This window comes from Lissotriton vulgaris, chromosome 11 (assembly GCF_964263255.1).
Source record: "Lissotriton vulgaris chromosome 11, aLisVul1.2, whole genome shotgun sequence".
Classification (NCBI taxonomy): domain Eukaryota; kingdom Metazoa; phylum Chordata; class Amphibia; order Caudata; family Salamandridae; genus Lissotriton; species Lissotriton vulgaris.
Genome location: NC_141699.1, coordinates 270,245,522 through 270,272,281, shown reverse-complemented (window position 1 = coordinate 270,272,281; position 26,760 = coordinate 270,245,522). Strand labels below are relative to the sequence as shown.

The window sequence follows — 26,760 nt, the reverse complement described above, 5'->3', positions numbered from 1 at the left end:
TTCAACACTGAAGTGGGGAAAGCTTTTCTGGTGCAGAAGAGAATCATAGGTCTCCAGTCAAATCTGTGTCACCTTACGTGGCTGCAGAAGAGTCCGTCTCAGATTTGGCTGAAGGTTCAGGGTTTTATGGCAGTCGTCGCGGCATTAGTCCCTTGGGCTTGTTTTCACCTGAAACCCCTCGTCATTCATCTTTTAAGTTACTGGGATCACACAACCCGGATAATGGTCGTACACCAATCCAACGAAAGGAATCCCTTTTCACCTACCTTCCCCAACATCTGTTAACAACCAATGCCACCCTTTGAGGTTGGAGGGCTATGTATAACTGGATCATGAGGTAAGCGGCTAATGGTCACCCATGGAAAGAAATTATTCGTCCAATTGGAAGGAACTTGTAGCAATATGGCAAACAATCCAAGCTTTTCAATCTCAATTGGAGAGGGTGAATTTGGTAAGGACGGACAACCAGGTGGCAAGGTGTAATCTATATTGCCAGAGAGGAACAAAGTGTTGGCTTCTCCATAATCTATCGAAAAGTATTTAATCCTCGGCAAAGCAACATCTGTTGGACTGGGGCAGTATGCATACCGGGTAAGGCAAATTTTCCAGCAGATGCTTTGAATCACAACATGCCTTCCTTGGGGAAGTTCCATATTATCTCACCTTTACTTCCAACAGATAAGCAGTCAGTTTGAACACCACAGGATAGATCTCTTTGAATCCCTAGGAGACACAATACTTCCACAATTTTGATTGGAGACATTGTGCCTTCATGCATATGCAGTGGACACCCTATCAGTTCTGTGGCTAGACCAGTTGTGGTATGGCTTTGCTCCGATTCCTCTCCTCCCAAGGGTGCTGCACTACTTCAGGAAGAGATGTTGATGGTCTTCTTGGTACCCCTATTTTGGCCAAGACATCCCTGGTTCCCCCATATTATGCAGATGGTTCTCGAGGATTTTTTTCATCTTACACTCGACCCTTGTCCACTTCAATTTCTCAAGCTTCCCTAGCAGATGTTCAGGCAATTAAATCTCCTGACAAGCATGAAGTTGGAAAGAAAAGATAAGAACATTTAGGTTGCTGTTTTATATATATATAATATATATATATATATATATATATATATTTATTTTTTATTATTTTTATTTTTATTGCCACCTTCAATGCGCAGCTATATATTGTGTTCAGATAGCATTTTGCAGACGCGGCAGACATCGGGCCAACAAATGAACAAAGAACATTTATGTTGCTCCAGGCTGGTGACCAAAGACATCAAGGAGTCAAGAAGACTGTCCACTTTAGTTCATATAAAATGTGCAGGGGTTCTTTTCAAAGAGCAAGGGGAGAGCAGAAGCCCCCAAGTGAATAGATACTTTTCAAATTCTCGAATTCTTAAGAGATGGGTTCCTCAAAGATTTGTCTCCTGCCATTCTAGTGACTTAGTGGGCAGTAATCAGGGAGTATAGCAGTTTTCTGACGATCTCTTTGAGATGTTTAGGTTAGGAAGGCATACTCATCACATTCTGGTACCGAACTGGGATTGGTCAGCGTTGTTGAAGGGACTTCAGGAAGCTCCATGTGAGCCTTTAGAGTAGGCAGGATTACATTTATCATCAAAAGTGGCGTTTCTACTGGCAATCCTTCTGCTAGGAGGATGAGTGAGACAACCACCGTGGTAGTCTCTTATCCTTGTCTGCGTTTGTTCCCCCAACAGGGTGGTTATGAACCTAGACACTAAATATAACCCAAAGGTCAATTCTCAATATCATTGTTTCAGGAGTTAGTCCTTACAGAATTACAATCCTCTTCAGGTTCTGACACTGCTTTCTCCCTGTATGTGAGGTGTTTATTAACATATGTATAGAGAACAAAATCTTTCAGAATTTCCAATTGTTTGCCTATTTAGTTTGGGGTGGCCAACATAAAGAAAAAGATCGCAGCTCCTACCTTAGGCAGGTGGGTGAAAGAGGCTACATTGCAGGCTTCGAGAGCAACAAACACTGAGCCCTCACAGTATGTGGAAGGCCGATTAACAAGATGAAAACAAGTTACTTACCTGTAACTTCAGTTATCCAGTATTGGTATCTTTCATAGATTCACATGCCTGAATCATTCCCCGTCGTTGAGGCGGGAGTCCCACGGTAAATAAAAAAGCAGTGCCAAAAGCACTTTGTAGTAGTAGGCCCTAGAAAAGGCCTGAGGCCTATATTATAGTAGCCTATCTACCTCATTATGCTAAAAGGACCAAAGTCTTTGCTCCAACCAATCAGCTCACAGCACCCTCTAGAACCTTCCCTGCAGAGCCAGCTCTCCTCAGATTTTCGTAGCACAAGTGGGAACAAGTATCCCAAACTTAGAGAACTGACTCGCCGGGGAGGAGGGTGGGTGCATGTGAATCTATGAAAGATACCAATACTGGATAACTGAAGTTACAGGTAAGTAACTTGTTTTCTTATCCAGTATTGAGGTATCTTTCATAGATTCACATGCCTGAATCAGAATAGCAAGTTTGCAAAAACAACAGGTGATGGACCGAATGAGGATCAATGTCACACATTCAACCCAGTCAAAAGATCTGGGTCCTAATCCATCGTTTTTTTGCACTCCACACCACCCTGGGTTAGACAATGGCGATATGCAAATCAGCTCTGACCCTGTGCCCCATGGGAACAGTCCAGTCCGAACTACAAAAGCCATGTCCTTCCCAGAACGGAATCAAGCATCCGAAGACCGGACCGGTTTCGAGGTAACACCTCTCATCAGCCCGGCTAGCTTGACTCCAGTGGTGTGGAGTGCCTGGGACCCACGTCTGGGCATCCCCAGTACACTTATAGTGAGTTTGCAAAAACAACAGGTGATGGACCGAATGAGGATCAATGTCACACATTCAACCCAGTCAAAAGATCTGGGTCCTAATCCATCGTTTTTTTGCACTCCACACCACCCTGGGTTAGACAATGGCGATATGCAAATCAGCTCTGACCCTGTGCCCCATGGGAACAGTCCAGTCCGAACTACAAAAGCCATGTCCTTCCCAGAACGGAATCAAGCATCCGAGGACCGGACCGGTTTCGAGGTAACACCTCTCATCAGCCCGGCTAGCTTGACTCCAGTGGTGTGGAGTGCCTGGGACCCACGTCTGGGCATCCCCAGTACACTTATAGTGAGTTTGCAAAAACAACAGGTGATGGACCGAATGAGGATCAATGTCACACATTCAACCCAGTCAAAAGATCTGGGTCCTAATCCATCGTTTTTTTGCACTCCACACCAACCTGGGTTAGACAATGGCGATATGCAAATCAGCTCTGACCCTGTGCCCCATGGGAACAGTCCAGTCCGAACTACAAAAGCCATGTCCTTCCCAGAACGGAATCAAGCATCCGAGGACCGGACCGGTTTCGAGGTAACACCTCTCATCAGCCCGGCTAGCTTGACTCCAGTGGTGTGGAGTGCCTGGGACCCACGTCTGGGCATCCCCAGTACACTTATAGTGAGTTTGCAAAAACAACAGGTGATGGACCGAATGAGGATCAATGTCACACATTCAACCCAGTCAAAAGATCTGGGTCCTAATCCATCGTTTTTTTGCACTCCACACCACCCTGGGTTAGACAATGGCGATATGCAAATCAGCTCTGACCCTGTGCCCCATGGGAACAGTCCAGTCCGAACTACAAAAGCCATGTCCTTCCCAGAACGGAATCAAGCATCCGAGGACCGCTGGAGTCAAGCTAGCCGGGCTGATGAGAGGTGTTACCTCGAAACCGGTCCGGTCCTCGGATGCTTGATTCCGTTCTGGGAAGGACATGGCTTTTGTAGTTCGGACTGGACTGTTCCCATGGGGCACAGGGTCAGAGCTGATTTGCATATCGCCATTGTCTAACCCAGGGTGGTGTGGAGTGCAAAAAAACGATGGATTTGGGCCCAGATCTTTGGACTGGGATGAGTGTGTGACATTGATCCACATTCGGTCCATCACCTGTTGTGTTTGCATATTCCGCCCTAAGTGCGCTGGGGATGCCCAGACGTGGGTCCCAGGCACTCCACACCACTGGAGTCAAGCTAGCCGGACTGATGAGAGGTGTTACCTCGAAACCGGTCCGGTCCTCGGATGCTTGATTCCGTTCTGGGAAGGACATGGCTTTTGTAGTTCGGACTGGACTGTTCCCATGGGGCACAGGGTCAGAGCTGATTTGCATATCGCCATTGTCTAACCCAGGGTGGTGTGGAGTGCAAAAAAACGATGGATTTGGGCCCAGATCTTTGGACTGGGATGAGTGTGTGACATTGATCCACATTCGGTCCATCACCTGTTGTGTTTGCATGAATCAGAATAGCAAGCAGTAAGCCAGGCAAAGTCGGTTGCGGATGGTGGGAGACTTATTGCAGTGCACCCCCATGAATGTATCGTCAACAACCAAAAAACGCCTAGAGATTGATCTATTAATAAATCATGTTCAAGTTCAACATTGATATTATGCATTTTCTTTCTGGAAAGAAATCTTAAGCATCATACAAAAATACACAACATGTTAGCATATGTCTGCATATTTAAAACAATCTATTGAATTGCATGTACTTTATATGAAATAAGTAAACATCAGTACCTGAACATACTCCTTATGGAAACAGGTGACGTAAAACAGCTTGGCCCACTGCCGCATCATCCTGATTTGCTGATTGCAGGCAGTAATGTCTTGTAAACGTGTGGACATTCTTCCATGTCGCAGCACGGCGAATGTTCTCAAGCGTCACTCCTGCAAACAAAGCCGCAGACGCTGCCACAGCTCTTGTGGAGTGAGATCGAACAGATCTTGTCAATGGTCGATTAGCCTTGACGTGGCAGAATTGAATAGCGGATGCGATCCATCTTGAAATCGTGGCTTTATTAACCGCTTTTCCCAATGTAGTCTGGCCATAAGCTACAAACAGTTGGTCTGACTTTCTCAAAGCCTTGGTTCTCTGAAGATAGAATTTTAAGCATCGTTTGATGTCCAAAGAATGCAATGTTTTTTCAGCTGGGGTTGACAGGTTTGGAAAGAAAACTTTCAGCTTGACAGGTTCATTTAGATGAAACTGGGAAGGCACTTTCGGTATGAACGTTGGATTCGTTCGAAAAGTGACATAGTCCTGGGAGAAATGTAAAAAGGGCTCCTTTATGGTGAAAGCTTGAATTTCTCCCACTCTTCTTGCGGAAGTTAGCGCCAGTAATAAAGCAATCTTCCACGTCAAGAACTTTAGGTCGGCTCTATGGATAGGCTCGAACGGATGCTTCATCAGCTGTGATAGAACCGTGTTGAGCTCCCATTCCGGTGGTGAGGGCTTCACTGGGGGATAAGCCCGGAACAGACCCCTCATAAACTGCTTGATTAGCGATGAAGAGCAGAGTGATTGAGTGTTAGACATCTTTCTGTACCTGGATAAGGCCGCTAAGTGGACCTTTATTGATGAAAAAGAAAGACCAGATTGCGCTAAATGCAACAAATAGGGTAATATCTTTTCTGCCGGCGTCTCTATAGGGTGTAAAGCACTAGAGATGCACCATGCGCAAAAACGCTTCCACTTGAGACGATAAGTTTTTAAAGTACTCTGGGCTCTTGCTTTCTCTAAAATGTCTCGGCAGTCCTGAGGAATTTGGAGATGTTTGAATTCTAGGAAGTTAGGAGCCATGCGTGCAATTTCAGTGATTGAGGATCTGGGTGAAGTACCTGACCCTCGTTGCGTGACAGTAACTTCGGAGTTACACGCAGTTTGATCGGTGGTTCCTGTGAAAGTAGCATGAGTTCCTGAAACCAATACTGGCGAGGCCACTTGGGAGCAATGAGGAGAAGGCAACAACTCTCCATTTTCATTTTGCGCACCACTCGTGGAATCAGAGGGATCGGAGGAAAAGCGTATGCATCGGTCCCTGACCATCGCATCGAAAGGGCATTCCCCCTTGACCCCTGTTGAGGATATCTGCTGGCGTAGTACCGGCATTTCTTGTTCTGTTGGGTTTCAAATAGGTCCAACTTGGGTTTGCCCCATTTCTGAAACACATAGTTCAACTGGTCGTTGTCCAGTTCCCACTCGTGGCAATCTGACAATGTTCTGCTCAGTTTGTCTGCCAAGGTGTTGTAGAGGCCTCTGACGTGCTCCACCTTGAGAGTTATGTTGTGAACTGTTAACCATTTCCATAACTCTTGGGCTTGTTTGGATAACGTTGCTGATCTCGTTCCTCCCTGCTTGTTGATATAAAACATGCTTGTGGTGTTGTCCGTTCTGACCAGAACCGAGGATCCTACTATCCTGAGGAGGAACGCTTGAAGAGACAGACAAATGGCTTTCAACTCTAGACTGTTGATGTGGCATTTCTTGTGTTGCTGAGACCATTTTCCTTGCACTTGCAGGTCCTGGAGATGACCACCCCAGCCCTCCATGGACGCATCCGTCGTCAGAATAAAATCCGGAGGATTCTGCAAGAATGAGAGCCCCTGTTCCAGATTGCTGATCTGAGACCACCATTGGAGTGCATGCACCATCCTGTTGGTGATTGTGATGGTGTCCTCAAATGAACCTGTCGCTTGATGCCATTGACAGTTTAGCTCCTCTTGCAGTGGCCGCATCTTTAGACGCGCCAATGGAATGAGGTTGATGGCTGAAGAACACATCCCCAGAAGTGATGCAAATAGGCGAACTGAAAGTGACCTTCTTCTTGCCAGTTTTTTGGCCAACGCCTGCAGTCGGAGCTGTCTCTCTCGAGATAGGAATGCCTTGCATTCCACTGTGCCCAAGCAAGCTCCTAGGAACAACAGGTTTTGTTTTGGATCCATTTGAGATTTGGTTTTGTTGATTGTGAGGCCTAGTGATGCGAAGAGATTGCGGCATACTGTAATGTTGGATCTTACTTTGGCCTCTGATGGACCTTTGACTAGCCAGTCGTCCAAATACGGGAAGACCTGCACTTTTGCTGCCCGAAGAGCTGCTGCCACAGGGGCCAGGCACTTCGTGAAAATCCTTGGGGCCGACTTGAGGCCAAATGGGAGAACTTTGAATTGATAATGGGCGCCGGCCACCGTGAAATGGAGGTACTTCCGATGGTTTGGGTGGATTGGTATGTGGAAGTATGCATCTTCCATGTCCAAGGAAGCCATGTAATCTCCCTCGTTGAGGCAACTGAGAATGTCCGAGAGGGTGACCATTCGAAATCCCTGCTTCTTGAGATATTTGTTCAGATTGCGTAGGTCTAGGATCGGTCGCCATTCCCCTGTTTTCTTTTTTATGAGGAAAAAACGGGAATAAAAACCTGCCCCTCTCTGATGATTTGGAACTTTCTCTATTGCGTTTTTGAGAAGCATAGCTTGCACTTCCTTGAACAATAAGTGAAGACGAGGGGGAGGGGGACCCCTGGGCGGAGTTGTTGGAGGTTTGGTGATGAACTCTAGGGTGTGACCATGTTGGATCAAGTCTAACACTCACCGATCCGTTGTTATATTCTGCCATTGCTGTTGGAATGCAGATATCTTCGCACCCACAGGAAGGTAAGGGATTGGAGGTGGCGCCCAATTGCTCTCACTGTTTCTTGTGACTGTCTCGTCCTTGGTTGTTTGCGCGCCTTCTTCCTCCTTGGCGAGAGAAACCAGCCGATCCAGATTGTCTATAAGAGGACTGATAGTTTTGGCGGTATTGTTGTTGATATTGCCTGCCTTGCTGGTAATAACTTCCTCTGGACGAATAACCTCGTCCTCTAGCTCCTCTGAACGATCCTCTTTTATATTGCAATGATCCTAGTGACTTTGCAGTATCTGTGTCAGTTTTAATCGTTTGGAGAGCCTCATCGACATGCTTCCCAAAGAGGGACTCTCCGTCATATGCCATGTCCAGTATTTTCAACTGCACTTCCGGACGAAATGTAGTGGCTTTTAACCACCCTTGACGTCTCAGGACAGCTGCCCCAGCCAACTGTCTGAAATTTGTATTTGCCATATCTAGAGCGCAGTCGATGGATTCTTCCGCTGCCCGCTCTCCTTCCATTAGAACTTTCCTGGCTTCTTGTCTTTTGTCCTCTGGCAACAGCTCTATGAAGCTAGCCATCTCTGACCACATTTGGCGATCATAGCGTCCAATAATCGCCATTGAATTTGCTATCCTGATGGATGCTGCAGCCATAGTGGAAAACTTCTTCCCAATAAGGTCTAATCGTCGCCCCTCTTTATCTGGTGTAGAAATAGGGGTAGCTGGGTTCTTTGACCTTTGTTGCGCCGCCTGAGAGATTACCGAATCCGGGCGTGGATGACCAATAAGGCACGCCGGACTAGAGAGCGGAGCACGATATTTCTTTTCTATTCTGGGCAACACAGCAGGCACAGATGCAGGGTTTTTCATTATTTTTATGCCTTCCTTCCAAATATACTCAATAATGGGAATGGCTCTAGATATCTTTCTTGTTTCCTCTTTAAAGTCATGGAGAAAACACTCCGTTTGCTCCACTGTAACCGGGAGCTTAAACCTGGTTGATGCCCTCTGCATCAGGTTGTGAAAACCACCTACATCTTGAGGGGGTGAATCTGAAGGTTGTGGAGTTGGAGGGGATGGCATGGGTATAACGTATTCATCCCATGGGTCTGATGAAGGTATGTTAGGCAACTCCCCATCTTCTACCTCCTCTTCTGATGACGTATCCGGAGTTTGTGGAGGCAAGACCGGTTGCGGAGTTTCCACAATTGGAGAAACCGGTGGATGTTGCTGAGGAGGAACTGCAGTATCAGATTGAGGTACTTGCGGTGGAAAACGCTGTCTGTAATCCACCAGCATAGCCTGTAAGTCTTGTATCAAATTAGGCGGCAACTGAGTGACTTCCGGGACCCTAGGCCGTCTCTGATGTTCCAATGCATGAGGTACTATGATATCCTCCTGGTAGTAGTGTTCAGCGTAGGAATCGTCTTCATCATCATCTTGGCACATGATGACAAGCTCGGATGGGTGACGTGCCACACCAAAAGCACCCTCATCATCATCGTCTTCAAAGTCATCTTCTTCATCATCAGCATAAGTTTCTAGAAGATGAGAAGGCATAAGTGGTGATATATATGAACCTTGTTGTCTCTTATAAGACACGAGTTGAAAGTTTTTTGTCGCTATTGGTGTACAAAAGGCCCGATTCCCAGTGGTAGGTTTTAGTAAAGCTGATCCCATCGATCTTGATGGCCCCGGTGACCAAGGTGCATCCACCTGCTGAAAAGATGCCGTCGTCGACGGGTTTATCGTCGACGAGATCGACGACGAGGGCATCGTCGACGATAGACTTGCCGTCAACGGGACCGTCGTCGATGGAGCCACCGTCGACGGGACGGTCGTCGACGGGGTAACCGAAGACGGGCTCGTCGTCGACGGGATAGACGTCGATGCTTTCTTCGTCGACGAGACAGTCGTCGACGGCGGCGTCGACAACTTCGTCAACGGGCTCTTCTTGGATGACGAATTTTTCGATGATGATGGCGTCTTCGTCGACGAGTCGTCCACGAGAGTTCTTTTTGTCACAATACAAATCCTTGTAGACACAATAGGAGTAGTAACAGATGTAGTGGATATCATATCCATAGAAGAAGAGGTTGAAGTAGAGACAGTGGTCACTGGAGAAGAGACAGTAGAAGTCTTACTCACAGTTTTCTTTGCCGGATCATTGGTGGCTGAGGCTCCAGAGACAGAATGTTTGGATCTCTGTGAGGAACCTAAAGTAGAGTGGGAGGTCTTAGCATGCTTTCTCCCCTCACTTGTCTTATCCTCTTGAGACCTCGCCCTCTTGCTAGAGGTAGCGGCTCTGTCGTCATCATCCGTGGAAGAGGATTTAAGCCACAAAAGGACTCTGACCTCCCTATCCCTTAAGGTCTTGGAAGGGAAGGTAAGGCAGATCTTACAGCTTTTTCCCTCATGCTTAGGATACAGGCAATAAATGCAGTCCTTGTGCTGGTCATCCACATGGACCCTCTTCTTCTCGCATGTTCTGCAAGGTCTAAACAAGGCCTTCTTGTCAGACATCTTGAAGCTCTGAAGAAAAAAAAACTGAGTCAAGACTCAGGGAGACTCCCTTCCACACGACGTGCGGTGAAAATCTGAGGAGAGCTGGCTCTGCAGGGAAGGTTCTAGAGGGTGCTGTGAGCTGATTGGTTGGAGCAAAGACTTTGGTCCTTTTAGCATAATGAGGTAGATAGGCTACTATAATATAGGCCTCAGGCCTTTTCTAGGGCCTACTACTACAAAGTGCTTTTGGCACTGCTTTTTTATTTACCGTGGGACTCCCACACAGGCATGTGAATCTATGAAAGATACCCCAATACTGGATAACTATTTCAGCTTAATGGGCTGAGAAAGTGGGTGCATCCTTGTTGTAGACCTGCAAGGCGGCCACTGGTCGACTCCACTGACCTTTGTGAATTATTATCAACTACAATTAGTGCAGTCTTTTGAAAAGAATGTTGGCTCAGGTGTCATTAACACAGCAATAAAGTAATGTTCATATATGTGATTAAAATGTATTTTCATTCAAGCATCGAAATTGGTGTTGGTGCAAATGATAATACTTGTTATATCCTGAACTATGTGAAGATTGGGACAAGGAGGACGGACGATGGGTAATGAAATAATTACTTATCAGTAATATTCATTACTCTGAATCACAGTCCTCCTCGTTCCAGTCCATTTCCTTCCCACCTCCCTTTATTTGCACCTCTTAGGAGATGGATTTCTGCTTGAGAATAAACAGGATGTGGGAGGGATAGTGGGAAGTGTAGCATTGTGCCTTTTAGTAGTAATACAAATTGGACTAGCATCCTTTTTCTCCTTTGCTTTACACAAAGTCCTGTCTGGAAGGTGGGACTCCTCAACTATGTGAGAACTATAACAGTGAGGGCTATGATTCACAGTAATGATAGTTACCGTTATTTATTTCATTTACCTTCAGAGGAGTTGGTACGTGGATGCGGATTTGGGTGTGCAATTTCTCCAAAATGGGGAAAAGAAACAATGATTTTCACCCAATATTACCAGATCTGCATGTTAACCGCGTGTTAGTCCTCTTTCCCTGAAAACAACTCAATCATCAGAATTAGGTGTGGGGATAGTGTATGGCCATCTGTTACCCCCGCACCAAAATCAAGGGAACTTATAAAGAGAGCATTAGACCTTCAGAATGTCCTTCAGATGGTATACATTATATATACAAATGTTATGGCATACACGATTATTCGTTTAGTTACACTTTCAAACAACAATGACATCTAAATAACTATACCCCCTCCTGATCTCAGTCTTTTTAATATTTGTCAAGGGTGTGTTAACTTCTTAGGGGCCGAATATTGACATCCTACACTTAGGCACTTACTGGTGTGTTCATTGTTCTTATATGGAAACAGTATCTTCTTCTAGAGTACTGCAGCTCTCAATAAAGGTACACTACAGTACCATAAGTATTATACTACTGGTTCATTCTGAGGATTTCATTATTTGAACAAAGGCCCTACTCTATATTATCACATAAAAACCTTAAATCTACATACTGTGTGTTCATATTATATTTCAATAAAACAGGCTTTAAAAATCAACGCCTTTCTCCAACATTAAGCCTAAAATCCAATAAATTGTGTACACTAGTACATTTAATATTAAAACCACAGTTGCAAAATGCACTAACTCTAAAATTCACATTGGGTGATGTAATACCATATGATACCCAGTCTACATTTAAAAACAGTATTTTGCAGGCCAGATCCAGTAGACCAATAGTGTAAGGATATAATTATAAATACTCATTATGCCATGATTCCATGAAGTGGATAACTGATATTTTCGTACCTAGATACCTATAGTCTTCTTCTCTAGATAACATCTTACTTTACATGTTCACATCCATCCGTGACATTTCTAAGGGTGATTCTATAGCTGGACCTCTGACCTCTTGTCTGAGACCTGCTCTCTCCCCAGCAACTCAGCTCCACTGTATCTCCTGAGAGGTGTTCGAGGCAGCTTCTGCTCAGGTCCGTGCCTGTGCCCACTCTGCTGTTCAGGTTCAGCTTCTGTATTTTACTGTGTTGTACTTTGTGACTGTTGCCTGCTTCTGATTTTGCCTATTTTAGCTTCTGTGCCTGTTTTTCGTTGTTTTGCTCTGTTTTTTCTTTCCACTGCTGATGCCGCTGCAGCCCCTCTCCCCTGCCGGTTCCTGCTCCCGCCTCCCAGCTGCACATCCCTCCCCCTTCCCTATTTAATGGTGGCCGCTGAACGATCACACAACAGATACGTGCAGAGGGCGTGCCGCTGGTGCGCCAATGGCAAGCCTGTCTGCGCCCATCCGCGACCCAACCGCGATCAGAGCCAGAACCCCTGGATCTCCAATCACACACTGCTGCCCTCCTCACTCTCTACCCAGCGAGTAACTACAAATGCCAGCTGTCCACATCGAACATCACCTACAGTCAGTTCTCCTGCCGTCACTGCTGCCAGATCTTGGCCTCCGACCAAGCCCCCTCAAACACTGCCCCCACGACCCCATGATGAACGTCAACACCACCGGAGCCCTAAACTGCATTCTCCTCAACGAATGCCCCCTGCACAGACTCGCCGTAGAGATCTGGGACCTCCTCGACACCCTCTCACCAGATGTCGCCTTCTTTACAGAAACATGGACCAATGCCTCCTCCGCCCCCTACATCCCCGACGGATACAAGATCCAGAGGAAGGACCGTCCCAACCGCCCAGGAGGTGGACTCACCATCGCACACAAGAGCTCCCTCCAACTCCCCACCTCCACCACAAGCACCTTCTTCTACCACCACCGAACACCTTCACTTCCAGGTCAAAAACAGTCCTAGAACCACACTTCGCAGCAGAGCCCCTGGACCCTGTGCTTTGTTCGCCACCGCCATCACTGACCTCCTCGCACTCCACGCCATCGCCTCCATGGACTACATACTCGTTGGAGACCTGAACTTCCACTTCAACATGACCAACGATCCCAGCTCCACCACCCTCCTGAACAAACTCGCAAACATCGGACTGAAGCAGATTGTCACCACGCCTACCCACAAGGCAGGACACACCCTCGACCCCATCTTCGCAGGAAGTAATAACCTCCACTTCAGCCACACCACGCAACCCCCATGGACTGACCACCACTGCCTACACTTCCACGTCGACAAACAAATGCCGGCCAAACCTGCACCACGCCCTCCACGAAGGAACTGGAGCAGTCACTGAGGATCACCTCAACACCACCCTCAGCTACGATGCCCCCAACACCACGACCGATGCCAAAGAACTCCACAGATGGATCTCCAACTGCACAGACAAGCTCGCACCCATACATACCCCACAGACAGCACTCCAGGAAGGCCACCTGATTCACCGCTGACCTTCAAGAGTCCAGATGCACCTGCAGATGTCTCGAGAAGAGCTGGAGAAATAGCAAAACGTCGGATGACTGCACCGCCTACAAGAACGTCATGACAGAATACCACCAATGCATCAGATCCACAAAAAGGACCTTCATCCAAAACAAAATATTCACCAATGCTAGCGACATCCAGGAATTTACCAATCCCGCTAGCGAAACCAAAGACATCACCCCTTCCCAGGACCTCTGCAACAAGCTCGGATCCTACTTCCATCTGACAAGCAAGAGCCTCTACAACTTCAACGACCAGACACCTGACTCCGAAACCACTCCCCTCTCCAGCAACTTCAGCCAGCCCACCATCTCCTCCTGGACCCCTGTCACCACCAAAGTGACCATCTCAACCATGAAAGGCATCCCCTCAGGGGCCCCCACGGACCCCTGCCTACCGCACATCTTCCACAGAGCTGCCATTGCTCCAGAACTACGACGCACCATCATGCCACCTTGAAGACCGGCATCTTTCCTGATGGCTGGAAACGCGCAGAAGTCAGACCCCTCATCAAGAAGCCCTCAGAAGATCCCGCGGACCTCAAGAACTACTGTCCCATCTCCCTTCTATCATACACAGCCAATGTCACCGAGAAGACCGTCAATGCACAACAAAATTAATTGAAGAAAACTCCATCCTCTACCCGTCCCAATCCAGATTCCATAGCAACTACAGCACCTAGACCGCTATACTCACCGCCACTGACGACATCCGCAACCTCCTCAACTGAGGACACACCACGGTCCTGATCCTACTCGACCTCTCAACAGCATTCAACACGTCTCCCACCGCACACTCACTGCCAGACTCCATGACATCGGCATACAAGGAACCACCTTTGACTGGATCCGCTCGTTCCTCACTGGCAGAACCCAAAGAATCAGACTACCACCATTCCTCTCCGAAGCCATGGATATCAACTGCGGAATACCCAAGGGTCATTGTTAAGCCCCACGCATTTCAACTTCTACATGGCCCCCCTCGCCGCCATCATCAGACAGCCAGCATAATACCCTACCCCAACAACACTCAGCTCATCCTCTCCCTCACCAAGGAACCCAACAACACCAGACTCCACTTCTAGGGGAAGGAATGAAGGACGTCGCATCCTGGATGAGCAGCAACTGCCTAAAGCTCAACTTGGAGAAGACAGAGGTCCTCGTACGCGGACCATCCCCCTCTGCATGGGATAACACCTGGTGGCCAACCGCCCTAGGCAGCCCGCCCACCTTCACTGACCACACCCGAAATCTCAGCATCATACTCAACTCCTCCCTCTCCATGACCCAAAAGGTCAACACCTTTGCATCCAGCTGCTTCAACACCCTCTGCATCCTCCGAAAGACAATCAAATGGACCCCCCCAGAATCACGAAAGACCGTCACCCATTCACTCATAACCAGCAGACTCGACTACGGAAACGCCCTCTACACCGAGATCAACAAGTCTCTGCTACGTAAGCTCCAGACCATACAGAACACCACAGCCAGACTCGTACTCTGCATCCCTCGACACAAACACATCACCCAACAACTGAGGAACCTCTACTTGGCTTCCCGTCAAGAAGAGAGTTACTTTCAAGATACTCACCCACGCCTACAAATGGCTCCACAACACCGGCCCGAATACCTGAACGAGAGAATCTCCTTCCACCTGCCCAAGAGAAACCTCCGATCCGCCGACCTCACCCTTGCCAAAAACCCATGCATCTGCAGAACCAGAACAGGTGGAAGAACCTTCTCCTACATCGCATCCAAGACCGGGCATGAGCTCCAGATCGACATCAGACGTGCTCCCTCCCTGAACATCTTCAGGAAGACACTCAAGACCTGGCTTTTCGACTGATCGGAATTGTTTAACCACCCCCTCCCCTCCTAGCGCCTTGAGACCCAGGCTTATAATTCCACTGATCAATTGATTGATTGATTGATTGATTGGGAGAGTATAAAGAGATCAAAGCATACACATTCTTTAAAAACTTTCAAACACTGGCAGCCCATAGGAGATCACTATTTTAAAGCTTCTTTTTACAAACATTTGACTTTTTGTCCTCACTATCCTTTAAAGTCTGTTCCAAAATCTTAAATACGTTTTATAGAGAAATAAAACTATGAAACAAGCTTCATTCTTATCCTAATTGCTTGAACCATGGACGATTGAGGGATACATAGCAGTCTTGCAAGACGGTGGCCTTTCAACCTATTTCTTTCATAAAATCCTCTCATACAAAAGATCTTTATACCGCAGAGGAATTTTCTTTGTACCATTACCTTAAAGGCTTTTAACACAGGAGTCATATCATAACCACCACAGACCCTGTTCAACCTACTTAACCCAAGAACACAAGTAAGTGCTATAGTTTTCATATGGTTCATATGGGAGTTCCACTCTAGGATTGAACAAAATAAGAAGGTCAAGATATCTGCAGGAGGTGACACCCCCTACCCGGACACTATTAATGAACCAATCATGTTTACCCTTTTTTAAGACCAGGGTCTTGGCTTTTTCCATTTTAATTACCAACCTTTTCTTATTACAGTATTTAGCAAAAGACTCTAGCTCCTTTTGTAACCCGATTGGAGTAACATTCATAATTACCAAGTCATCAGCATTGTTAGACCTGGCATCCTTGGCGTGGGTCTCCTTACATTCCTTCCCCTTGTCCCCCCACGTGCATGACTCACTCTTCAGGCTAGACGCCCCCTTGCCCCGACAGTAGCCCGTGCGAGGCCAACACTAATGCAATCCTTTCCTCTGTCCTCCCCGATCCCCCATGACCCCGGGGAAATAATAGAAACCCCCGCGTAGCACCCCCAATCCCCCGGATGCATGAAGCCTAGTCATAGAACAAAACAATAGAAGGTCTAGTTTAGAAATCACTCTTTCCCTAGGACCCCTGACTCCATAGCCCCCCAAGCAGGGCCCCGGCCCTAGGGAAACCTGGACGCCAAACGCACCATGCCCGGCTGCGGGTAGCGAGCCTCTCCCAAGTGAGAGGGGTGGAGTAGTTTCGATCACACCTCCTGCCTCCCCCAGGGTTGGCCCCGCATCCGCCGGGCGTCTGGAAACCCTACGGCAAGACTTCAGAGGATCGAGGTGCCAGATGGCAGGAAGCACCCACAATCAGCCCTGGGGCACCAGGGAGCCGCCTGCAAGGACTCAGACTTCAAAGGAAAAAAAGGACTATAACTGGGGCCGCTCTTCATCTACGGAGTTCGTCGTATGCTGGTCCAAGAGAGCCCTGCTGATCTGGTCGCGGCTCATCCTTTTTGGAGAAAAACGTACGCTTCGTCCCTGGCACCCATTGAGCCCTGCTGACCTGGTTGCGGCTCCCCTGATCCCTAAGGATGCTTCGCCCACCACTGCTTGAGCCCTGCTGACCTGGTCGCGGCTCCCCTGATCCATAAGGATGCTTCGCCCACCACTGCTCTAGCCCTGCTGACCTGGTCGTGGCTCAACTGATCCCTAAGGACACTTTGCCCACCACTGCTCGAGCCCTACTGACCTGGACGCGGCTCGAGCAGGACACTGGTACGTTCCGTACCCGCAGCACGCAGAACCAACGCCGCTCGAGAAGTACGAGCTGTACACTGGTACGTTCCGTACCCGCAGCACCGCAGAACCAACGCCGCTCGATAACGCGGCTCGAGGATTGAGAGCCGTACGCCTGATACGCTCCGCATCCGCAGCCTAGCAGTCGCCCCGAGGTTCGAGGAGTGCGAGCCGTACCCCTGGTACGCCCCGCAACTAAGGCATCTCCGTATCACGCGGCTCGAGGATTGAGAGACGTACGCCAGATACGCTTTGTACCACCAGCAGCAACGTTACCGCTACTCTTCACGGTTCCCCAGAACCGGCCCGGACACTGGGTACCCCGTGGACTCGTGACTACCTCCCTTTTTGGACTGTGAGTACGGGGAACATTCCTACTATTAACCCAGATCGAACTATCCCGTAGTCACTTCAGACCTGGGAATGACCCTGCCCCCCAACCTGATTGTATAGCATACGCTTTGACCTGGTGAACCTGATGACAATTGTTTTATAAAGAAACTTTCATAAATATAACCAACTGGTGTGCTGTCCCTTTGTAGTGTGGGGAGACCTCATTGTGCACGACCATAAATGCCTAACCCTCCCATCTCAAGTGCTCGGCAACGTTCCTGGAAGAGGTGGGTCTCTGTGTGGTCAGAAGTATCTACCTCTACCACCCAGAGACCTCCCCTTCCAACAAGCATTTAGCAAGCAGGGGATCTGGCGACCTCCCATTTTAGGGGAGAATGCACACATTTGCAAAGACAAGAGGCAACTCTGATATACATATATAGGGCAAACAAAGTGGGTGCTAAAACACATCCAACATAGACCATTATTAATCGGTATCTTTTGAGACAACAAGCCTTCATGGTTTAATTCGACCCTAACCCAATTATCCCTATGCATTTCCTTTCAATATATTTAATATCTCTACATTGACTCCCACGTTCTTCAAATGCTCCCACAGTATATCACGATTTACCAAATCAAATGTAGCTTTGAAATCAACAGAGCAGTAATAAAGGTTACCCTCCCCTTCAATTTATTAGCTTTTGCCCATAAAATAAAACAATGATCAATGGTCGAATGGCCTTTTTTTTACCACCTTGCCATTTCCGTATAACATCCATAATGTCTTAGATTTCTTCTAGATAGTTCAGTAATAATTTGGAGAACACTTTTAGACTCACATTAGAAAGGCTATAAGTCAAAGGATCATGAGGACCCCCTACCCCTTTTTGAATTTGGGTTTTATGACTGCCCCCTTCCAGCTTTCAGACATGTTCCTGAAGTTAACTAAAACCAACCTAAATACTTGATGAAATAGTGAAGCTCACCATTCACTACTTACCTTGATAGTCAAGGAGAGCAAATTGTCTGGGTCAGCAGCCGTGGTCAACCTCAAAGTAATAATCGTTTCAGTAATCTTTTTTTATGGATATGCTATTTAGAAAATCCTCATCAAATGTAGAACTAATTATGAAATGATCAGTGACCCCATTACAATGTCTCTGTTCAAGGAACATCACTTGACTTCAGGAACTACACAGTTTAGTTTTAGGATAGCCAAGTCTGCACAATCCTGTACTCCCATCCAGAACGTTTGCTTATCTCCAGGTTGGACTAGACCTCTTATGGTAATACCCTTACCAATTACAGGTGTCAAAAGCTGGCTTAAGGGAAAGTGGTCACTCTCAGTCTCGTACAATACCCTAAAATCAAACACTAGGTTAAAGTGGCATTCAGCAACATCTACATAATCAATAGGGCAATTCTGTTTCCCTAATCTAAAGGTTCTTTTTGCTGGACTATCTTCTTGAAATCTCCCATTCCTGCCAAAGTGTGAGCTTTATGTATGATTAAATAAAGTTTGAGGTATACCATAGTCAGTGGCACTCCCTCCACATCTTTTTGGTATAATGTGGTGTTAAAATCTCCCATAAGTATAACTAAACTCTGTGATGAATGTGTCAATAGTTACACAAATCTTACACTAGTTTAGCTACGTGATTATTTTTATAATTCATATTCCCCAAAGACACATACACTTAAAACAAAATAATAGATTTCAACTGTGCAGAATTCGTAAATCGCATCATCTCAGTAATTTGAATCCATTTACATTTAGCAGCTAGGGTACAGACATCCATTGCAAATTTAGTTGAGGCTAAACTCACTAAACCTACGGATGCTTGTCCCAGCCTATTACGGAAAGTGGGAGAATAAGCGTGTACAAAGTCATCAAGTATAGTATTTATTACTGGGAAAAGTATGCTAGATGACCACTGTACAGAGGCCTGTTTTCGAAGTATTGGTTGTTTGGACACATTCACTATATTTTGTTTGCACATGCATTCATTTTGCGATTTAAAGTTGAATCCAAAAGCCAAATGAATACCCGTTCACATTGCTTAGGCACCTTAAATCTTGGTTGCAGAGTCCTGTTGCTTGTTTACCAAAAAAGCATGTTCTCTTTCCACAGAAAGCTGAAGTTCAGAATAGTATCATATGTGCTCTCCATTCAGTCTTATACTGACTTACCCAGTATTCCTAGTCCCTGTTTTTTTTTAGGGTGGAGGAACATTAAACTCGATTTCACAAGTCATGAAAAACAGCTGGTAAAATCACATTAGGCCTGGATTACAACTGCAACCAGACTGCGTTCCATAGTACTGCCTGACCTTCTACGGCAAGGGCATTATTATTATTAGGGGCATTTATAAAGCGCCTGGTGTACGCCTACAGGCGTGTCCCCGCGCTATAATAGTGGAGTAAGCAGTTAACAGCAAGCGCAGCCGGCTACCGTCTGAATAGGTAGGTCTTAAGTTTCCTTCTAAACACGGATTCTGATGACTCCAGGCGTATCTCAGACGGAAGGTCATTCCAGTGCTTCGGTGCCAGGAATCTGAAAGACCTTCCCCCCATACGCGCTTTCCTAATTCTAGGAATTTTCAGGAGGCCTGTACAGGAGGAGCGCAGAGTCCTAGTGGGCTCATACCTGGTCACCAGACTCTGAAGCGGGGCAGGGGCCTTGCCACCCAGAATCCGATGACACGTGGCAAGGGCTTTAAATTCCACCCTACTCCTCACAGGGAGCCAGTGCAGAGCCTGAAGTGCTGCCCTAGAGGAAGATCTTCTTGGGAGCCTCAAGATGAGGCGAGCGGCAGCATTTTGCAGTACCTGTAGGCGATTGAGAGCCTTTCCCGTGGCCCCCAGATACAGCAAATTGCCATAATCTAGGCGTGAGGTGACTAAGGCATGCACCAACGTCCGACGAGCGGAAGTGGGCAGGAAATCCAAGACCTTTCTCAGGATTCTTAGGACTCCAAAGCATGTCCCCACCACACGACCAATCTGGGATTCAAAGGCAAGGTTGGTATCTAGCCACATCCCAAGATTCCTGGCTTCCTGGCAGGGAACCGGTGTCTCTCCGAGGCAGGATGGCCACCACGCCGACGTCCACACAGACGGACATCCCCCCACCACGAGCACCTCGGTTTTACTGCCATTAAGTTTCAGGCAGTTGGCGGACATCCAGGCTGCCAGTTCTTGCATGCAAGCTCTGAAATTGTCCGCCACCAAACCGGGCGCGCGCGAAAGGGAGATGACCAGTATGCAATGTTCTCCCCTGCTATGACACTTCTTCCCCTTTCCACCACCACCACCACCACTGTCCTGATCCTCTTTCCCCCTCCACCTCACATCAGCCTCACACACACATATGTACCACCTGCTTAGGGTAGGTGGTAAATGTACGTGTAAAACATCTAGGAAGAGGTAATAAAATGTAGAAATCTGGGTCTGCACAGATATTCTTCATTCCAAAGGGTTTAACTTCTAATTGCAGGAATTCCACGCTGAGATGCAAGTGGTAATATTAAATCTGGCCACTGGGATTCTTTTAATGGAATGCCGCAATGCTCGTAATCGAAGCTTAAATGTCTTCAGTTTTAAAGGTAGAGCGTTATGACCAACCAAAATTGTTTTTTGGAGCTCCCTGAATGTCAGCGAGTTTTCTCTATGGACAATAGTTCACGGACGTAATAACAGGCTAATCTCCACCTAAATCGTATTACTTAGGCGCACTTGGTGTACACTGACCTGACAAGGCACATATTCCTTCAATCCCAAATTGCAGCAGACATTGGTAAGCAGTGTGCACAACACTTAAGATTAAAAGGCCAACATTTTGTTGGGTGCAATATTGCAAGTGCCAATGAGGGATACTGAAAAGGCATCACTGAACTTATCAGTAAGCAATTGGGGGGAATCATCATACCTGCACACTCGCACTAGTCTTCCCGTTCATTCTCATCCGCATCCGTTCCACTCGCACATTGATCTTTGAGGGTAATTAGCTATCTACTACCCTGACGTGTATGCCTCTAATTGTAAATGTCCTTCAACACTAGTTGGCGATGTCCATTAAATGTCCATGGGTCCTGCACAAGAATGTTATCTGCATCCCCATTACAGATAAGAGGGGCAAAATAGTTGCCTCTGATCAAGCGCAGGCAATTTAATAATATTCTTGGATTTTGAAGACAGGGAACAGCAGTGGTATGCTTTCATCTATCATGACAAAGGCAGTAAGGTCTCAACTTGCCTTGGCATGTCGGCCTGGGTTTCAAAGATGCCAGAGTATCTATTTCTCTTGTTTTTTAAAAGAGTGTGAAATTATCTACTTTCTAAAGGATTTTTAGCATAAGGAATAACAAAGAGTTCTGTTTTTCAATGATGTAAGAAAGTTCCCATAAAACTGAGATGTTGTGTGTGTGTGTGTACAAATAAGGAGATCCAACTAACCAGGATTTTATCTTCTGCTGTTCTCTTCTATTTCCCCTTACATTTCTTTCCTGCCTTTGGCCTGCACTGTCTTACCTGAACCATCTTTCCACAACTCTGTCACCAACCTTTAAATTATGCATCAAATGCACTGTACCTCTATTTTCCCATCAACATTTGTCTTCACTCCTGCTGTATGCGTCCTATCCATCATCCTTCTATACTTTCCTCCTGCTATCTCATTCAACTTCACCATATTTCCTACTTACTGCCAAAACACACATCTTCACGTCTTCACAACATTTTCTACTGCTCCACATCTTTACATTACTATCTGATCATTTCTGCCTACTTCCATTGTGCACCACACCTCCACATTGCAATTTTTTCCTGTACTTCTCCTGATTTTCCACACAATCTCATTCTCTTCATTTTTACATTTTCTCTTCCTCGTTATTTTATTCCTATCCCTTCCACTTCTTATTCTTTGGTTTTCCGAACGCTGTTCATTTTCACTATCTTTCCACTCTTCATCGCTGATCTAAACCTTTCCGTATTTTCTTCAACCATCTTTCTGCACACCCCTACATCGTTCTCCTGTTCCCTCCATCTGCTTTTCTACCCACTCAGCTTCTCCAAACCAGCAAATCCGACAGACCTGTGTACGGAAGAGCTTAATCTGTGCATTTGCCATCGCCTTCATCATTAGCGTAATGCTGATCGCAGCTAACCAGGTCTTACGCAGTGGCATGAAGTAGCAGAGGTGAGCACTTGAAGGAGATTCGCACAAACTTTGCAACAGAAGGCTGGAACCAACAGGGCATCATCAAACTTTTCTTCTGGAATCATCAGCCTCCTGTGATGCCCCACCGAACTCCAACCTCACCTCCGACCCTCACGCTCATTCTGCCTCTCTCGGGGTGAGCAGAAGCTTCCACAATGGTCATGCAGATGTGCAACAGGCCTTTTGTAGATTGGATAGGAAGTGCAGGACCACCCCAACTCCTGCAGTTGGACGAAAAGAGCAGCCGGGACTCGCATGCCTCCATATGGAGACAGGTGCATGAACGTGCATGGAGAACCCCCTTATCCCATTATTGGGGTGCAATATTGTCTGCTTTTTTAATGTTATATACAATTATTAATAGTAATATTAAATGCGATATAAATATATATATCTATATTTATGATAAACTGTTCATCAGTAAGCAATAGACACTTGTGAGGATTTCCTACTGCATGGATCTCGCATAAAGGGCTGGACTTGAATACATATAACTTGTCTCCATTTCAACATTCCCATCCTCCCTCAGGGTCCCCAGCACTAACTGAAATCCCAGCACTGCAACCCATGCATACTTTCATACACATAATCACCTAAACACTATAACCCATTCACACCCTCAGACACCTCTATATGTGATAACACACAATCTGCAACCCCTGTCCACTCTTGAATACTCCTGGTAAGTGATCAGTCAGAAACTGCAACCGATCCAACTCATTCTCATGGTAAGTGATCATCCAAGGACTACATCCTTGCAGTTTCTCAACTCAGCTGCATTCATACAGTCATGGTAAGTGACCACCGAACCACTGCAACTTATGAACCTTCATTGTAAGTGATTACCCATGACTGTAACCATGTACGCTCATAAAATTCTGGCAAGTGTTCATACAGGGGCTGCAGACTCCCACAATCTCTTAGTAAGGGATTATCCAAGCACTATATCCAACACACGCACATGCAAATCCTGACATAAAAAGCTTACCCATGCTTGCAATGTATGTCATCTCACCCGTTCATGCTTGTTTGCACTCATGATAAATCATCACACAAGCCTTGCAACCTATGCACAGCCTTATACAGCCATTGCATGGGATCTTTGAGCAATGCAACCCAGTGGCATATTCATAGACACAAGGTAAGTGGCCATGCCAGTACTACAAACCATTTATTATGATACACTGACCATCCAATCACTTCAATTGTATTTGTTATATATTACCTGGATCTGTATCTGCAGACCGGTGCAGCGAGGGCACAGACGGGATACGGGGCTGCTTTTCAAAGAGCAGTACCCACTAAAAAGTATCAAGTCTTGGACTCGGGTCTTAAAAACTGGGACACAAATGATAAAGGATGGGAGTGTCTAGATTCCAGTAACTACCAATCAATGTGTTTCAGGCTAAGAAGAGTAGCAAAGTAAGTGCCTACTCATTCAAATCCCTGACAGCGCAAGAGAGTCAATTTCGCAAAGATGAAAATTTTACAAAGTGTGTCCTCTTAAGAGGGTGAGTCACGATAATGCTTAACAAATATATGTGAACATAAACGAAGCCAGAGGAGGAGTTACCGAACGTGTATGCTAGGCATGTACATGTAAGAAAGAGGAAAATCCATCATAATAGTCAATTTATTGAAACAAGTTGGAAGGATAAAAAGGTGGTAAAGATTAAAAGTCAATATTTCAGATGTGCAATGAAGCACCGTGGCAAGTGTGAACAGAAATATATTTTAGCAGGAGATAGTGGGCGGAGGGGGACGAGCACATGGACAAATAGATGAGGAAATTGCCAATTTTCTTGAAGCAGTGAATCAAAAAGTTTTTATTTCAGGTATGGGGTAAAATAGAGACATACAGAAGCAGACTTGGGACGCGCAATAGAAAAGGAGAATTATTGAATCAATACTTTTGTTTAATGTTTTCCAAATGTTTTTCATCATGGGTTAAGGGATAGATATTACAATCTAGTGTCACAGTTTGTATGCCTTGACATTGGCTTCGAACTGTAAGGTTTTTGTAAGAGAGCATCTATATCTTGAAGCGAATCACTGTATCCCATAGAAAAGTAGAGTTGAGGAGAGTTGAGAGAAGAGTTGAATCGAGAGGAGGGTTGAGAGGAGAGTACTAGAGTAGCATAACACAGATATACCTTAATGACCCAACCAAAAAAAAAGAAATCTAAATGGACAGGAAAACTAGATGGAATTTAGAACAGAAACTTGTGTATATGCAGGAAGATTGAGGCTAAATCAGAGTGGACCAAAGAGGGATGCTGAAGTTTTGTCACAAGTGAACAAGCAAAACCAACGGGGCTGTTTCTTTCAAAGGAAAACACAGGGAGAGAAAACATAGCAATAGAGCTAAAGTTCGGTTGCTGTAACCGAAAATCACCAGTTTTATATGGGACAGACTTTAGCCTAGTATACATGCTTCAGAACTAGAGGTGGATGTTGTATCATTCATCTACCCAGAGAGGTAAGTTTCCAGAAGCTCCGAAGAAACCTCACAGTCTGACTGCCATGAAATATTGGAATGTTGGTAATGGAGGTCGGCTGCTAACTTTTCAGAGCCCTGTACATTTTAGAACATGTTACTTACCTTAGGTAATGCTTTTTCTGGTGGATACTACATCTACCTGCAGATTCTCATCTTTTGAATATCCCAGGCATCAGTCTGGATCTGGAAACTTTTCAATAGCTCTCCTGTGCCAGAAGGAAGCGCGGGCTCCATCACGAGCTTGCAGACATTGCCCTGTAACGTTAAAGGAGCCCTAGAGCGCCATTACCAACGTGCTGCCATCAATTAACATCCATTTTTTTATCAGGCCTTCAAGGAGAACAGATAATCCAATATCTCATTTAGATAGGTGCAATTTTCAGTAATATGAAGAATTACACACATAGTCTGCATCTGCCCAGCCAAGTACTACGGACGGCGGCACTGGCTCAAGGACAAACTCAACGAGCTAAGAGTCCATACCTGCCGGTCCGCGATAGTCCAAGCCTTATGCTCAGCGGATGCCCAACTGATCTGTAGACTAGTAAAATTCCTGGACAGCTTCGCGGAGAAAACAAGGCAAGCTGCTGCTTGCCGGACCCCCATCGAGACTTAAGATCACTGTTGATAGATAATTCTGTATCACACCAAATCCTGCTATGACAGGCCGGACTCCTTGTATCGCAAACCTTTTATAACGTAAACCTTTCTTTTAACTCCTTTCCTTTTCCTATTTATTTCCTTGCTAATATTTTAAGAATTCTGTTTTAAATGCTGTACCATATCATACATTGTAATGGTTTTAATTAACCGAACAATAAAGAAATTTACTCAGTAATATGAAGAATAGAAAGCAACAGAACTATTGGTAGAAACAGCCATACAATGGGGAGGTGAATGGGTTGGTGAGGAATCTGCATGTAGACTGTGAAACATGATGCCACCCATATATGGTAGCACATAGGATCCACTAGGAAAAGCATTACCAAAGATAAGTAACTTGTTCTTCTGATGGATACTTGTACCTGCAGATTCCTCACCCCTTGAACAGATTCCCCAATCAGTTCCCCACTTGGCAGTGGAAGCATGGTTGTCTATACCAAAACAATCTGAAGAACTGAACAAGCAAATAAAAAATCCCACCTCACTTCAGAATACAGACAATAGTGTTTCACAAAAAGTGTGAAGGGGAGACCAAGCTGCTTCTTTGCAGATATCCGTAAAAAGCACTCCTCTCGCTAGCACTGAAGTAGAAGATTTGACTCTGGTAGAATGAGCCCTAATACCTTCTGGAGGCTTCTTGTGTGCCAAGGCATAGTAGATATTAACCCCTTCCACACTCATGACGAGCTGGGCTCGTCATGGTGTAGCCTCCTCGCACACTGATGACGAGCCCAGCTCGTCATGTAAAGTGCGATTTACAAAAACTCAGCATACGAGCAGAATAAGAGCAGCGAGCATGTGGTTAATGCACAGGATAATCCACCTTGATAATCTCCTTTTGTGGACTGCTTTGCCTTTCAGCATATCCCACAAACAGCAGATCACCCAGCATGAATTCAGGTGTCCTGTAACACATTGAAGCTGACCGTTCTCTTGACATCAAGTCGATGAAGTCTTTCCTCCTCTTTCGTACGATATGGAGGAGGGTGGAATGTTGGAAGGATGATGGAAGGGAGGGATCAATTGGAAGGGAGTGAATACTTTAGGCAGGAAGGCAGCCCATGGCATAA

At 46.1% G+C, this 26,760-nt stretch overlaps 2 protein-coding genes across 2 annotated transcripts in view; one reads left to right on the top strand and one right to left on the bottom strand.

The window, feature by feature from the left end:
• The window catches only part of CABP7 (calcium binding protein 7), a 575,747-nt gene extending 550,729 nt beyond the window's left edge, over positions 1–25,018 (top strand). Inside the window, exon 5 of the mRNA XM_086944739.1 lies at positions 22,374–25,018. Within this exon, the coding sequence (XP_086800865.1) occupies positions 22,374–22,501 (128 nt within the window). The 3' untranslated portion in view covers positions 22,502–25,018. The remainder of the gene's footprint in view (positions 1–22,373) is intronic.
• On the bottom strand, positions 7,558–9,060 carry LOC147679647 (uncharacterized). The gene has a single exon (XM_086944668.1). It carries the CDS (start codon positions 9,058–9,060, stop codon positions 7,558–7,560), a length of 1,503 nt encoding a protein of 500 aa, XP_086800794.1.
• Positions 25,019–26,760: the final 1,742 nt, after the last annotated feature.

Coding starts and splice junctions, on each gene's coding strand:
- LOC147679647 (XM_086944668.1), bottom strand. CDS start 9,060: ATGCCTTCTCATCTTCTAGAAACTTATGCTGATGATGAAGAAGATGAC.